A 16,571-nucleotide genomic window follows, 5' to 3' on the forward strand; every position below is an offset into this window, starting at 1 on the left:
ACACACAGGGTTCACAAGTTAGAGTGAAACACCGATCTATGCTGCTCAAAAAGAAGAAATCACATGAGTTGCTTTTTGACTTTCACATTCTGCATGTTTATTGAATTAAAATCACAGTGTGGAGTCCATTTGAAAAGACAGTTATCAAGTATCTTTTTAAAGGAATCACATCAGAAATAATCAGAACACTGCATGCACATCTTTCTCTCGCTGTATTGCAGTTTTTTTTTTCTTCTTCTTCTGTTTAATGTCGTCCCTGCCTCATGAGTAGCTCAGCAGAGCTCCTTCACTAACAGAACTCATATTGTGGATATTTAAACTGGCCTTTGCCCTGATCAAACAGCAGGAGATCTTTGACAAGACTGGACACATATTGCTTTTTTAGTCCTCACTCCAGATGAAGCTACATCAAAATGTATTTGATTATATAGTATATATCATTCTGATTGATCATTTACACAATTTTTAGGATTATACTGATTACACACTATTTGTGGAAACCACGTCAATCTTTTCACAATGAAAAATACTTGATTTTGACGGTGACACATAGTCCATTACTGTCCCTCATCATTCACCCTCTGATGGGATGAATAATTTCTTTTGAGTGAAGATGTGCACACAATGCCAGACATCTTTTAAGTAAAAAGATGATTGGATTAAGGCTAAAATAAACATCACAATTATTTTTACGAGTGAAATCTCATTGGTAGCACCCTGTAAGCATGTATTCATCACCAATAAGATCCAACTACATTCAATTGTATATATGATATTTTATGCAATATATATTCTCTATGAATCTTCTACTGCTATAAATAAATAGAAATATAAATAATCCATATATGCATGTACTCTAAGTGAGGTATAAGTGAGGTATATCTTTGGTTTTGTGCTGATTCTGACGGAGGAAGATTGGGTGCCAAGTGGAACCCAGTGGAAGAAGGAGATGACACCTGCTACACTCCCTGTCAAAGCTGGAAGTTGGAAAGCCTAGTAGCTCCACGGGGGGGAGGGTACCAGGGAGGGGAGAGGGAGACAAAGCAGATGCAGGTTAGATAGCCCTCTCTCACCTCATTTCCTGGTGTCTGCCTTAACATCCAGACAAACTCCAGCACTGCCATGAAGATAGCCACCAGCAGGCCACACACCAGCACTACAAAGATGCCGCCGATGTTCTCCATGCCCAGGCCTGCAGACAACAGGAAATTACAAGAGGAGTGATGAAGAGGGGATTTGTTAAGGCAGAAAAAGGAGACAAAGAAAATAAAGCTGAAGTACACAGCTGAAGGACAAACAGATGAGGATTAACTGGAGACAAACCTTTGGCACGGTGGTCCTCCTCTTTTGGACACTTGCCACCATCCCACCACTTCCTCTTGAGGATCTCCAAACGATTGTCCTCCTGCATTTTGAGGATGGCCAGGTCAAACTCATCACGGTACACTGACCCTGCAGGGAAGAAAGGGGCAAAGCTCACACCTGCACACAAAATCTCTTCAGCTTCAGGGGGGGAAAAAAATCTACTTCTTTCCAGCCGAAACAAAACTCAATTTAATGAGTTTTTCTTCTGATTTACTGTGGTAATGTGAAATTATGTCACTACATTAAAAGCCTTTGTTTCAATTTTTAAAAAAAAGATTTTTAATATGAGATTAAAGGGCTTGCTATGATTTAACAGTGTTCCACATGTCACATCACCGTATGGAACATCATCCACTAAAAGGTGGATTTATCTATCCTTTAAAGATCAAAGTAATTGAAATTAATCCTGTTTACTCCCCCACCCCCCGCCTGCAGTTAGACTTAACCTGGGATCAAAGTGAAACTAAACCATGTGTTTATTTCAGCAGTGGGAGAATCATAAAGCAACAAATCCACATTAAACATGAACAATATTTCAAATTCCCTTTCTCTTGTCCTCGTTTCTCCCATCACAGCGTGCAAACAGCTGCTATATTTAAGTCTAGTTTCTTTCTCTCTAGTTTCTTACTTTTTGCATCATTTTCCCTCATGATACCAGCTAATGGTTTGGCTTTTCTGAGGCTTTACTTTCAATTACACTCCCCAATGTGACGTTTATGGTGTATCCTTCAACTAAAGCCCCTGTTCTCTTCATCCCCCCTTCTTAGCTTCAATATGAATTATACAGTGTATTTAAGCAAAGCCAACAGCTTTTTCCTTCATTTTACACTGACCTTCCTCTCCTTTACTTACTTATCTTCCTCCTTTTCTCTCAATTACTTTTAATTCTTCTCCATCCGTCTCCGCCCCACTCACCCAGCGGCATGCCGATGCCATAGCCCTTGGTGTCCAGCAGTCCTCCAATCTGCGTCAGGTTGCAGTTTCTCTGGCGGTAGTACTCGTTCATGGTGCTCTCCAGCAAGTAGGCATAGTTGGAGTTGAGGACACGGGCGATGCCCTCCTCCGTGCTCTTCACAAACACACTAGGCTGCTTTGAGTGCATGAAATTCCACATACGCTGGTAGGTCTGGTAGCGAGAGTTCTGCAGAGCGGCGAGATGTGATCGGGAGAAACAGACAGTCAGATGTGGGAGACAGTAAACAAAATCATTCGCAGATACATATTTCTTCAGCTTCGCAGAGGTGGATATTGGTTTTGGATATGTGTTTTCCTTTTTCATTTTCTTCACTGATGGATTGATTTAAACTCTCTGATTCTCCAAAAGGTGTGCTGCAGTTCAATGTGAATGTTTTTTTCTTCAGCAGAACTTTTTTTTTTTCTATTCAAGTAGCTCCAGAGTTTCAAACTGAATCTTCACTTAACATCACCACCTGTCCTCTACTTTCTCTTGGCCTGTCTTCCCTGAGTTATTCAAGGTCCAGTGGATGTGAAAGTACAAAGACGGACAAGGATAATGTCTCTTTACTTCCCTCCATATCATCCTTCACTGTCTGTTTCTCACACTTTCTCTCACTCTTTCTCTAAGGTCAAATCTTCAAAGGATGAAAGAAGAGGGTAGTATGTGTCTGTCTTAGGACCCCGGACAGTGCCCCATCTCCCGGAGGAGAGTGATATTGAATGGTTGTGGCGAGGAGCAGACAGGAAACAGATAAAACTGTGGTTAGAGGAGGAAGACAGGAAGGACAGGGAGGTGATGAGGAGATAACATCACTGATAGCCTATTGATCACTGCAGGCTCGTAGGTGAGTCTGTGTGTATGTGTGTGTCTGTGTTTTAGGAGTATAAACAATCAATCACATACAATGATGTGTGTAACCTCTGACCTGAAAAAAGGTCATTGTGGATCCTCCATGCATGGTGCCGTACTCTATTGCCGTCTGATCGGCCAGGTCGTCTACTGATTCTATCGGCACCTCCATCCTCTGGACTGTTAGGAAGGCAGCCAGGTTGGCGGTGTACGATGAGATTATGATTAATGTGAATGCCCACCTGTGGAGGAAAGTTAGGAGACAAGAACATATGTATTCACCTATAAAAGTATGTAAATGGGCAGGGTGGAGTATGAAGATAGATTGTATGGGTGAAAAGTGTTGGAGGATTAAAATAACTGCGCACCTGAGAGGAGAAGACACTGCAGAATTTTCAGTGGATGGATGAATGGGTGGGTGTGTATGGATGAAGGTGACAATGCTCAGTTTGGATGAAAGGAAGTGAAGTTTTAGCTGCAAAGGCAGACGTACGAAGACGAAGTATATGCATGCACAACTCCCATCACTATCTCATCTTGAACCCTGATGTCCTGGAAATTTTGGAATGAAGCTTCAAGATCACAAGATGAAATGCATTCCATGATGGAGCAATATGCACAATATTCAGACAGAACAGAATCAAATGGGAGTACGACTGTGCAAATCTGAAAGCTGAAAATATGCAAATGCACTCATGTTCGTGTGTCTCTGTACTAACCACACTCCGCTGACACAACGTGTGGACAGAGCTCTGGGAGCAATGGTGGATCCTTGCTGCATGAAGCCTCCAACAGGGAACCAGAAACTATTGCCAAGTGAGTACTGGTTGATCAGCAGGTTACAGCGACCCTTTAGACACGGGTGGGGGTTGTACCATTCATAAGGTGTCAGTCTGTGGGGAACAAGACAATGGAGGACAGAGAGAATCAGAGGAGGAATACAGCCAACAAGAGTGGGAATGAAAAGTTGGATTAAGTATTCTGATGAGGGCTGAACTCTAGAGAAATAGAGCGAGCGAAATGGAGACAAGGAGCAAAACAACTCTAGTCAACTGAACACAAAGTCACCTTGGCTCTCCAGAGAGAACCAACCTGCTCTTCATTCCCCATCTGCTGCCTACTTAAACAGCATGGGTGAAGGAAATGTAATGTTCAAATGGCACTGCATGGAGTTATGTGACAACTTTGTTGTGTGTCTTAACAGTCTTAAAACAAGCGTGCGATTTGCTCTAATTTGCAAAAAGTTACAAAGAAAACATCGAAGAATTTAATTTTCATAAAGAAATTTAAAGGACGCTTTCACATTTTTGTCATTCCCCCCGTCCAGACTGTGAAAAGATCCAATCACAAATCAAATCTTCTGTAGTTTTAGTAAGAAGTCCTCGATTGATGCTCTGTTTATTGAGCTGTCGGGGAGAAATAATGACATAAAGAAGGAGTTTCAGTCCGCAAAAACTATAACTTTGGTAGACATCTACTTGATTTGTCAAATTCAGACTGGAAGCCTCACATTAGCATCTCTAGCTGAACTTTGCAATGTTTGTTTTGCACAGAAAAGAGGACTTTGGATTGACTGTCCACCCAATTTATCATAATTTACATATCTCACATCTTCTACTAATGTTGCTCACATGGTAATTGCAATATACCATGTATAGAACTCTATTTAGAGAGGTAATACATCTACCTGTCAGGGGAAAGATCATTTGATTCCAGATGGTGTTACATAAGTACATAAAGTTTCTTTGCAGTCTCATTTAATAACATTTTTGTTGTATAAGCAACAATTATTTTCAGCAGCAGTTGTGCCAGTTCCTTCCCTGACCAGCAGGTGTCAGTATGACGCTGGGGACCTACCACTGGGAGGCAAACATCTCTTGCTCTGTGATGTGGAAAAAAATCAACGGGAAAGACTGGAGAGAGTCGAGAGAAACCAAAACCTGTTTCCTCCTCCATCTAACCCATAAACAAGCCTTTCTGTGTTCTTGCTCTCTGTACTCTACCCGCTTTGTTTGTCTCTCGCTGTTTTATCTTCCTCTCTCTCTCTCATCTGTGCAGAGTGTATTTTACTGGTGAGCTCTTTACCTGGCCACCAGAAAGAGGACGCAGCTGACAGCCAAATAGGCCAGAAGCATGAAGAGCCAGACTCCTGGAGAGAAGGGATCCAGGAAGGAGAAGTAACCTGGCCTGCGTCCCTGAAACACACACACACACACACATAGACAGTACAAGGTTAAAATCATTTTAGCCGGCACAGACCGCCTATCACTTTGATGTCATGTTCAAATCACACAAGCAAACTCAACATGGGCTTGTTGAACCTGGAAGTGAGAGGTTAAATGCTTACTTGTAAAGGTGAAGATGAACTAATTACCATGCGAAAAAACCGTCTCCATACAGTAAGCAGCCAAAATTAATTAAAAAGAAAAGGCTGAAGCGTTGATTCTTTCTCCTGAGGCCAAATTCAGTTTGTGTTAAACAACATTTACTGCCACCTGTGTAATTTGGAAAAGATGAAAAGGGTAACTGGGACAGTAAATAAAGGGGTTTGTGATAAGCATAGATTTTCCTGTCCTAAACTGATAGCGCTTTAATTATATGAATCTCATTTGCATGTACACTTTCAGATCAACATTGTAAAAAAGCACACACTCAGTCTCCCATGAATTGTCAACAGCGTGGCACTGAGCTGGATATTGATACAGCATCACAGATAAGAGGTTTTATATCAGAGATACTGGCAGAGAGAAACAATAACAAACTCCTGTTAATTGGTATATAGCGTGCTGCCACATGAAATTACATTATATACTGTAGGTCCAATTAGAGGCCATAATTATTACCAACAACAATCACAATTTGCACTCGCTACAAGGTTGCATGCAGTAGAAAGAGAAAGGTCAAATAATCAACTAAACCATTACAGCTACATTAAACAGAAATTCATTTCTGTGACCTATAGTTGACTTCCTGTATGACTGGGAGTGCACAGTGTCCCAGCTCGGAGGAAAAAAAAGGAAAGAGATTAATAGCTTTGGCTTGGATAGAAAGGCTAACTGTGTCGAAGCAGCTGTGGGCTGCGATGTATCGCGTTAGACTGGTAACCAGTGGTAGAGGAATTGGAGGAGCAATGAAATAGAGTTGGCAGCTAGTAGAGCATTGGGAATATAGGGGCTAACTCCTAATGTTTCATTATCCAGCACCAACAGCTATTGTTTTCTAAATGAAACCAATTACTAGTGAGCCAGCGCCAAGTATGAGAGGGATTGTGTGTGCTTATTTATGTTTGTGGGTGTCTGCGTATGCTCATATTTCCAATGTGAGTGTTCAGTGTATAGCCTGCTGACCGAACATCAGCAAGGGAATATCAGCTATTTACACACAGATGCACATCCGCCATCTGTTAATGACTGTGAAACGGAGCTGGTTGCCAGGGCCAGAGACAGTTAAACAGTCGAGGTGATCAAACAAACAACTGTCCAGGTCACACAGAGATTCCATATCTTTTATTTCTGTGTCAACAGGCAGCACTCTGCCGTCCAAATCACTTTTATGCAAAAATTCTCAATGAGGTGTTCCTATGGGGCTTTGTGCAGGCCAGAACACTGCAGCAATAGATCTCTGAGGCCCTCCAAAATTAAATTTGCAGCAAGAGGGTGAAGTTATTTTGGTGGGCATTTGTTATGATAAACGAACCCCCATTTAGACTTGCGCAGGGATGAAAATTCATTAATGCGCCTGTAATCACTTGCATATTAGTGGTGCAAAAAGCAGGATAGAAGAGCGAGATTCAGTGTAATTTTTTAGCAAGATTCAAATCAGCCTGCCAGTTCTAATGTCTATGAATGGAGAGCAATGCTTATCATGATGATGGTGATGATAGCTGTCTGAAAATAGAACAGTGGAGTGGTGAAACACACAATGGTCATCTCAAAGGTCCTGAGATACTACTGTCGTAAAGTGAGTATCACTGCCAAGCTGCCTTTTGTTAGCACTGGCATTATTAGGGTAACTGCAGGATGTGCTGACAGTACTCCTGTTTGCTGGTCCGGTTTGTTGCATGCTGAACCAGCGTTTTGTTAACTGCTTGCCCCACTTGTCCACATCTTAAGCTCCCACCGAGGTGCTATTATTAAGATGAAGAGAGCTGCGGAGACTCCCATGCTAACAGATGGTGGAGAAGTGAAGGGTGCAGGAGAGCAGATCAGAAATAGACAGAGAGAAAGGTAAGAAGAGACCGAGATCACAGAGACAACAGGAAAACAGTAGGAGTTGTGCACTGCTGGGAAATCTTGACTCTGGGTCTGGTGTAATATGTGTGCTTTAAGACTCAGAGACAAAGTTATGTTCTGCAGATTGGAGGGGAAGTTATCCACAGTGAGGCTGTAAGAGACACACTAATAAGCACACAGACATTCAGATAGGCTAAACGGGAACTGCATAAAATGTTTTAAAAATCAGTGTGTACTTTCCACATGTGTCAGAATATCTATCTTTTTTGTATTTTACAAACATTATAGGCTTTGTAAACTAAGTCCTAGAAGAAACAAGCTTATTTAACCTGTTTAATTATCATATTGTGACAACAAAGAACATTATTATAGTTGCTATAATGTCTCCTTTGTTTGAACGAAATGACTGTGTAGCATGAAAAGCGTTACTAACCCTTACTAACACCCGACTCTGCAGTTCCTCTAAACGTTTTAGCAGCTTTCAGCTCACTCTTGATTTTCCTGCAGCAACCTTACGGTTTTGGTTCAGGCTCATTTCCACTCCACTTCTGCTTTGACAAACCCCAGTTCACACCACTTGTCCAGCACCAAACAGCAGTCAGACAAAGTTAGTGACAAGCTGGTGAACAGAGTGATGCATTTAGCAGCTAAAAAGCTGAATATTTCCCTCAGGAGTGGGTAGAGATCAAAAACAGACTGAATATTGGACTTACTTATTTATCAGGTTGTTGGAAACACAAACACAAACAAATTGTCTGCTGGATGCATAAGCAACTTTATAACTTAAGCCATACTAGCTTGATAAAGGTCATAATGTACCAATGCTGTATTTACAGCTGGTTTACATTTGCTATGCCAGAGTTTACAGCAGAGCAGAGCACACTCCTGAATCCTTGTTTGAGCAAATGTGGCCCATAGGACCGACTGAATGACTTCTGTTTTTTAAAAAGAGTGCCACTGTCCTTCACATAGACTTACCTCTGATTTATCTCTGCAACTGGGGGTCCAGTGTCATTGATGTTAGTGCAGTTCTAAATAACTTCTGTAGGTTAATATCGATCAGAGATAAACTGACTTGAAAGAACAAGTAATAAAACCACATGCACCTCCCAGTCCGTCCAAATGGCATAGGATTATTGTCCAAACAACTCATATAGGTGGTCTGCTCTGTCTTCATTTTAGAAATTGAGTCTGTGTGTGCAAGACTGTCAATAACTGTGTGTTTGTGTGCATGTGCTGTTTCAAAGCTTGTCAGGAGCTGTCTATGCTGTCAGTCATCCACAGCAGGGCAGATATAGTACGTGCTTGAGCATCAGGACTGGGCAGAGGCGGCAAGTAGCACTTCAAGCTGGGGAAAACACAGCAACCGTGGCACACTTGGAAGACCCTGACTTAATGACCTAACAAACTAGTAGTAGTTGCCTTGGTGCATGAGATAGATATTAAACCTGCTGCAATAAATAAGCACAGAATGTGAGTGTATAAGTATACATTAGCATTACACAGGTTACACGGACTCTTCACACATAAACATTTGCTGCCGTGTTTAAATTATTTTTATTAGAGGCAGGGGAATCACTTTATAGCGGTTTATGGTCACGTTAAGATGATAAGGGGGCGTCAGGCAAATCAAAGGGGGGAAGAGAATGCGCAAGTAGTAGAGAGGGTGAAACATCCTTTATGACCTGTTTTTATGAGTACATCTCAACAAATACAATAACAAGGGGTTGTTACCTATTATAGGATGCGTCTATCCCTTTTCCTTCTTAACACACAGATGCACAAAAGCTCATTCATTTTACCTTCCAGTGCCCTTGTTCTTCACTCAACTTCTAACCATCCCTCCTTCAACCCCCTCCTCCCTCACCGTCTCTCTCGGGGGATTGCCTGCATGCCAGGAGGGTGGCTGAAGGAGCTGGTGAGGTTATCCAGTCAAGGATTTCACCTAGTCATCCTGCCTCTTGGTATTCATACCACACTGTTGCCCCCTGAGGCTGCCTGCCTGCATACTGACTCACTGAAGGAGACTTCCCATTGTCATTTCAACTCTCCCTCTCACTTGCCTGCTTCTCTGCTCTCGTTTCTCCATCGTCTCTCCACCCCTTCTGCTTTTCTTTCTACCTATTTCTCACTCATTCTCTTTTATGTTGTCTTTCCTCATCTTCCTCTCTGTGTCCCCGTGATAGTGTATGCATTTCTAATTGTGTCAGAGCAGAAGCTGTCAGCTGTTATGGTTGTTGAGATAGCCGCAGGGGTAATCTGTGGAGAGCGGTTGATTTGGCAGAGGTCACAGGGTCATATACACAACAACATCTTGCTGCCTCTTGGGCACGCTAGGCTGTCTGGCTTTATGTCAGTGTGCTTTGTACATGTGTGCGACTGTGGAATACAGTGCCTGTCTTATTACTATTATATGTATACACACATATGTGAAACTATGTGGGTGTGTTAGTGCAATTTTGTCTAAGGTCGTGTGTGGCCACAGAGTCAATAAAGCTCCATATGCCACGCATCTGACACGGCTTCCACACACACACCCCTAATTAACTCATATGTCTAATTAAACGTCGCTCTCCTTTTCTCTTGTACACATACACATACTTTGGGAGGAAGTATGCTTAAATGGTGGACCTGGCACTGATATAAAGTACCACAGAGTGTTGGGATCTTACAGCATATTTCTTTTTGTTGTACAGATGATAAATGTAATGAAAGGGATGTTTTTTATGAGAAGATGTTGACAGTAGCTCTAGGTTACGTCTGGGTTCATAACGCTGATGTCCTATTCACATATTGCACTGGTTGCTGAGGTGAAGGTGCGCTCTTTGATTTGTGTGGAAAAGCAAATCAAATCTATTTATATGGCCTCAAACCACATGTATGTCTCCAAGGACGCACACCAGGTAATATACAGTATTACATGACTGCATAGTACAACACTACAAATCCCCAAACAGACATGACAGTCAAGGCAAGACAGCTGGAGAATTTAGACAGATAGAGCTGTCTGAGATATCTTCCTGTATTTTTTATTTTATTTCAACATGGTGCCCCAGAAATCATACAACAGAATATGTATGCGAAGCAACAGCGGTCCCTCCAGAGAATTAGATCCCCTGTCTTTTTGTGTCATGTAAAACACTGACACAAATCAAATCATGTCAGGTAATTAAGTGTTGTGATTTGTCACTTTTCTGAATACTGAATATAGAAAAGTTGACCATGACAGTCAATGTATTTTTAGAGTGGAGGGACCAGCAGAGTTTCAGTCCAGGTTTGTTGCTTCTTTCTGCTGTGTCATACAGGAAATGAATTTATTTTAGTTTTTTTTTTGCCTTTGGTCTAAATTGTGCTTAAAATGCGATTCAGGAAACAAATTGAGATACGACATTGAGACACGTATGAGTCACTTTGCCAAAACAGGATGCCTTTTACTTTATTGTCCATATTGATTGGTTCAGAATGTCTTGATACACAGAAATTAGTGACTACAGGACTACAAAGATGCACAGGAAAAGAGAAAAACAGTATATGTGTGAGAGACAGACAGACATACTGATGTATGATACATACATACTGACAAAGAGGAGAGATCAAATATAGTCTGAGGGTAATTAATACCCAACAGGCAGCTTTATTTTATTGCATTTGCCATTCTTATTGATCAGACTGAAATTTTCATTTAAAGTTTGAAATAAGCAGAAAACCCCCTTGTAGAAATCACTGTGCCCCAGATCAATAGTCAGTGGATTAGAACTAAACAAATGCAGTCACAGAAATTCAAATATCGAATTTTTAGAGGCATGCTGAGGGACCACCCTGAGTCAGATCTGAGAGGATGTCAAGGGAGGGTAAAAAGAGCACGAGGAAATGATGGTGTGAGAGAGCGACAAAGACAAAGGACATCTGTCTTCACTTTCTCTCTTATCTTGTACTTTTCTCATTTCTAGCTATCTTTCCAAAAAAATGAAGTGCTTTATCTTTACATTAACTTTTTTTCATTTCCCTCTTATGGACCTCTTATCCAGGATTTTACTTGTCAGCTGGGGCAAGTCTCTGCTAATTCAACTCTGTGGCTGTGTGTGTGCCAGCCCTAAGGGACATCACCTCCTCATGCTGCCAGTCGCCTGCCTCCCTGCCTCTCACTACAGAGGTGATACGCGACCCAGCAGCCCGTTTAACACTGCACCTGCTGCGAACATCGATTGATTCTCCCCAACTGTTGGCGCTCAATTGAGTCCCTCACTGCTACACCTATTAGCACTGTGCACAGACTGTGGGAAGGTGAGAAGCAGGAAGGTTTACAGGAGCAACAGGGAATGCGAGTAAATGACCCCACTGCCCGATGGTACATTAATGTTAGCTACCACACATGCCAGAACCCTTTAGTGTGGTCTGTGACCAGTGCCATACTGGGCCCTGCTGTGTCACCTTGGGTTTTGGGGGTGGACTGATGATTAATAGGCCACTGAATCTGCAAACACTGGCTCATTTCCACCTGCGCTGCTGTTGTTGCGCTGTTTCTTGCCTGGGATTGCTCTCTGCAGAGAATAGAGGGCGTTGCTTGTGTGAAAAAAATGGCCATACCCCATTCAGAGGGCAAGCAGTAAAACAACTGTGAAACTGCTACATTCATCAGGAAGTTCACAGAGTGAACCACGCCATCTGGTGCTGGCAGGACGGGTGGGGGGACCACTTCAACAGAAGGAGGAAATGGGCAAACACAGGAGAAGTGAAAAGAGTTGGACACTATTAAAAAGTTGAGACTGCGGCGACAGAAGGGAGAGGATATTGGAAAGATAAAGAAGAAGCGAGAAAGTGAGGCCAAGGGTTGGAGGTGACGAGGAAAGAAGGAAGAGGAGGCCTTGAAAACACAGATGCAGTTTAAAGGGAGGTGCTGGGAGGTAATAAGGTGCAAAGGAGCAGAGTTTGTGGAGTTTTTTTGGCAAACTAAGAGAGAATCTACAGAGCAAAAAGGGAGAGTGGTTCTTTTCCAGCCATTAGACAAACCTTCACAGCCTGCTGTGGTATGTCCACAAGCTTTATGTGTGTGTGTGTGTGTGTGTGTGGATGACTGGTGGGAGCTAACTCACCAGGTGGACACGATACATGATGCTGATGCCGAGGGTCATGAAGGGCTTGGAGAAGTCAATGACCTTTTCACGCTCCGCTGTGATGGTGAGGCCTGCAACTGCCAGGTCAGCTTTCTGAAACACAGAGGGTGAGTCGAACCACACAAAGTCAAAGACAAACACTTAAACTGAGCATGGCCTTGAGGACGCAACATAAGTTTATGACATAGCCAATAATTTAAGCCCTGAAAAGAAGACGAGGATGATATAGGAAGACGGCTACTAGATGCTAATTCCCTCATAATGCCCTTTTGTATCCCATAGCCTCTTTGTCTGCCAATGCGCTATCTGTGGTGAGGATAATCTAGCATTGGGACTGTGTGTGTGTGTGTGTGTGTAGGGCACAAGAGAGATCAGGGCAGCCATTGTGGCCGGCCAAGGGAACGCTGTCAAGACAAATCACTTGACAAAGCAGCGGCTGGTAAAACACACACACTTAGAAACACACAGAGAGGCGCACACATACAAAATGGTCAATGTACGATGAATACCGGATGGCTCCCTACTAATAATACAGGCCAGCAAAGTGCAACTGCAAGGGATTTTTCATCTCCCCCAAGGAGCAAAGAGTGAAAGCAGCAACGCGTTGCTCTTTGTCTACTGCAGGAGAACTAAGAGGATTGTGGAGACAGAGAGGAATGGGAGGATGAGAGTGAGGAGAAAGGAGCTCTGCTGCAGCAGCACTGCAGACGCCACTCAAAAATCCACGACACACCGTCTGTGTCTCCAGGAAAGAGAGATAGGGTGAGGTGCATCTGACGTGAATGAAAGAGTGTTTTTGCTCCACTTTGACGTGACATAAAAATATTTCCGTACTTTCTATAATTATTCTAACCTTTAAAACAGGTTTAAAAAGACATTTAGAGCTTCACCTAGAAGCCTCAGTCCCGCTATGTCTGTGCTCCAATTAGCACATTACAATCGTACCTCACCCCAGTCTACACTCCTGCTGCCCTATCCTCAATCCGCAGGCTCTGACCCTGCATCATCAGCCTCCGCCTCGTCCTTTTTTCTCGCTCTCTGTCGTTTGAAAGTCTGATCGCCTGCTCCCAGCGCCGGGAGAAAGCCACACGCAGTGAACGAGCATCCAGGCAATTTCAACAAAGAAAGTCACTGATGCTTTGAAAAATGAACACACACATACGTCGTAACTGCCACTAAAATATTTATGTGGCAATAGAATATTAATATTGATTATTGGATTCCTCTGCCCGCCTGCTGTTTTGCCTTCTAGTATAATGGAGGAAAAAAAAAAATACACAATGTTATGTTGGCTCTTCAATATTTCATCACACCTGTTTCCACTTGCATTCAGTCATATCATGCTAACCCGGTGAAGAAGGACAAAATAAAAGTTGTGAATATGAGGGATGAATTAAACATTACTCTCTAGGATGTACCATTTGACAGTTTAGTCTTTGGAGATGCTGTGTGCCTCTGTTGTCTCTGCAGCACTGCAGGATTAAGGACATACTGTACTTAGACTTTGGTCTGGCTTCCTCCTGGCATGTTTCATTGTTAGCAGCCTGCCTGACACCCGTCAAACTAATCAGCCTTGTGCAGTGAAATATTTTCAGCCTGAGCGGCACTGGCAGGGACACAGGTATCTCTTGTCCGGAGTAACCTCAGGCTTTCCCTCTTTGCTGCTACCCAGTGAATGTTTCACATCCTCTCAACTTTTCAACTTTCATTCACTAAACTTGCAAACATAGTTGTTCCTTTGTTTTTTTCTCTCTCTCTGCCATCTTTCTTATTTCTTTCTAAGCCTTAAACCAAACAAGCTCAAGCCTTTCTCTCCGGTGTGTTGTCCCCCATCCCATAACAAATCCCTCTCAAGCACATTTCCAGATTTTTCCCTACAACCTTGCCACTGCACAGTTTAAACTTCTGTCAGATACACATCTTGACCTTTCTGAAGGTCAGCTTTCCGTGGGCAACTTACAGACTGTGACAATAACAAGCGCAGGCACTCATTTGCTTTATATACTTAATGGTTTTGCCCTCCATTAGCCCGAAGAATTAAGACAGATCACCTCCTAGGATCGGCTCAATCCCTCCCTACATCATTCCTCTTTTTCTCTTTCACGCCCAGCCTTCCTTCCTTCTAATTTTTTCATGCCTGCTTGACGTCTTTTTCCTCCCCCTCAGCTCCTTTATCTGCCTGTTAACTGCAACATACAGCGTAGCTGGAAGAGTGTAAACCCTCACTTAGAGATTTAACAGCAACGCCATAGACTGATTCAGGGGAAAAGTCTGTTCAGGTCACTTCAGAAGGCTTAAGGAAAGATGACAGAGAACAAGCCACCAACAAGCCATGACTGTTTTGGAAAATACAATGCTTAAGCTGAAAAGGCCAACTGCCAAATGAAAAAAGGGTGTATGACATGAAGGAAAGCTGCTAGCTGTGAACTGTATGAGAGCTGAGTGATACACTTCTGTGTGCTCGTGTATGCGAGTGCCTTTAGGACATGCTTTGGATACTGGTGTGTTTACACATATATACTACCGTTCAAAAGTTTGGGGTTGCCTGTCATAAAAGCTTATTTCAGTTCAGTCAGATGCCTTAGAGAGAAAGAGAGAGAGAGACTACTCTATGCACTCTATGTTTTAAGGCAGTAGAAAGTCTTTTATTTACAAATGGATGCTATTTTGTTTAAGGGGTCTGCAAAAAAATACTGTTTTGTACATGGAGAACAAAATACTGTTTAATGGTTCAACCAGACTGACAACTGAAAGGGCAGAAAGAGACAAAGATCCTCTGAGCAACAGTTAAATAAGAATCACCAGTGAATGGTAAAAGAAACTGGAAGTTAAGCATCAAAATCTGTGCAGATTTAAATAGAAGCAGGTTCCTGTTTCAGTGTCAAGTGCACAATGATGCTTCAGCAAAGCTTTAAAAAGCTTAAAACCTCACAATAGAAATAGAAATTTAGGGTCTAGGGTTAGCACTATTGTAATTGGATCAGCTGAATGTACAATGGACTGAAAAAACACAGTTTAAAAATGCTCAGTATAAACGCTGAGTAGACTGCAGAGAGCCCAAAGAAAAACAAAAATATAATAAAGCCTAGTTGCACCAAGTGGTTCAGTAATAATCTTTGGTCACCGGAAAACAAATGTTGTCTGCCTTGCCACACTGTGAGTACATCAACTAAATGCAAGCATTAATTATTAAATGTGAGTAATACATTTGGTCTCTGAGTTATAATGTTTTTATCTATATTAAAACAACGATCAGCATGGGTACCAGAACCTGAGGCAGGCTAGCAAGCAACTTAACTGGACTCAGCAGAGACAGAGCATGGCAGAGGCGAAGACAGACCCAAGAGCAAGTTGATGGAGGAAGCTAATAAGAGAAAGCGAGAGAGAGTGACTTGAGCGCAAGGCCGCCAGACCAGAGTAAATCTCTGACTGGCTTTTAGTCGCTGGCAAGAGATTTGTGATATAAAAGGCAGCAAGATAGATGCCAAGCTTGTCTTCTTGCTGTTAGATTAGTAAGTAATGTTAGCTGGCCTTTATATCTTGCTCTTGCGTGTCTTGTCGCACTTGCTTGCTGGCTATGTGCATAATACATGTAAAGAGTTGTCCGTGTTTACGACAATGCAAAAAATACCAAATTTCACATATTGTTGCTTTCAAAGGGATTGCTATAACAGGTAATAACAGGTGATTCCAACTTTTTGTTTTTTCTTGGTCTATACATACCCTTGAAATGAGCTCTCCGACCATGCCCGACCATGTCCCGTTGGCTCCAGGAACTCCGTACAGTCCGTCCCCCACCAGCCGGATGCGATACTTGAATTTGAGAATATCTGCCAGCTCCTTCAACATGTCCACACAGAAGCCTTCATAGCGATCATTTCCCTGCAGTTCCTGGTGGTTCGGCCGCAGCATGACATATGGATTCTCCTGAAAAGCATACACAGTTTGTATTGTAGACAGATACTGACACCGTCAGGAAATTGGACAGAGCTTTCAGGTCTGTGAAGTGAAGCTAACGTAGAAAGTTGCTGCATTATGAACTAGGCAGTGCTG

The 16,571-nt window shown here is 42.5% G+C and overlaps 1 protein-coding gene across 2 annotated transcripts in view; it reads right to left on the reverse strand.

Annotated features, from left to right (window-relative positions):
- grik4 (glutamate receptor, ionotropic, kainate 4) overlaps positions 1 to 16,571 on the reverse strand; it is a 271,652-nt gene that overhangs the window by 3,540 nt on the left and 251,541 nt on the right. For both annotated transcript variants that reach the window (XM_027280740.1, XM_027280739.1), the window contains exons 13-20: positions 16,242 to 16,445; positions 12,498 to 12,611; positions 5,258 to 5,367; positions 3,892 to 4,065; positions 3,249 to 3,414; positions 2,281 to 2,506; positions 1,324 to 1,452; positions 1,074 to 1,192 (exon numbers count right to left, since the gene is read on the reverse strand). In XM_027280740.1, the coding sequence (XP_027136541.1) occupies positions 1,074 to 1,192; positions 1,324 to 1,452; positions 2,281 to 2,506; positions 3,249 to 3,414; positions 3,892 to 4,065; positions 5,258 to 5,367; positions 12,498 to 12,611; positions 16,242 to 16,445 (1,242 nt within the window). The remainder of the gene's footprint in view (positions 1 to 1,073; positions 1,193 to 1,323; positions 1,453 to 2,280; positions 2,507 to 3,248; positions 3,415 to 3,891; positions 4,066 to 5,257; positions 5,368 to 12,497; positions 12,612 to 16,241; positions 16,446 to 16,571) is intronic.

This window comes from Larimichthys crocea, chromosome VII (assembly GCF_000972845.2).
Source record: "Larimichthys crocea isolate SSNF chromosome VII, L_crocea_2.0, whole genome shotgun sequence".
Lineage (NCBI taxonomy): Eukaryota > Metazoa > Chordata > Actinopteri > Sciaenidae > Larimichthys > Larimichthys crocea.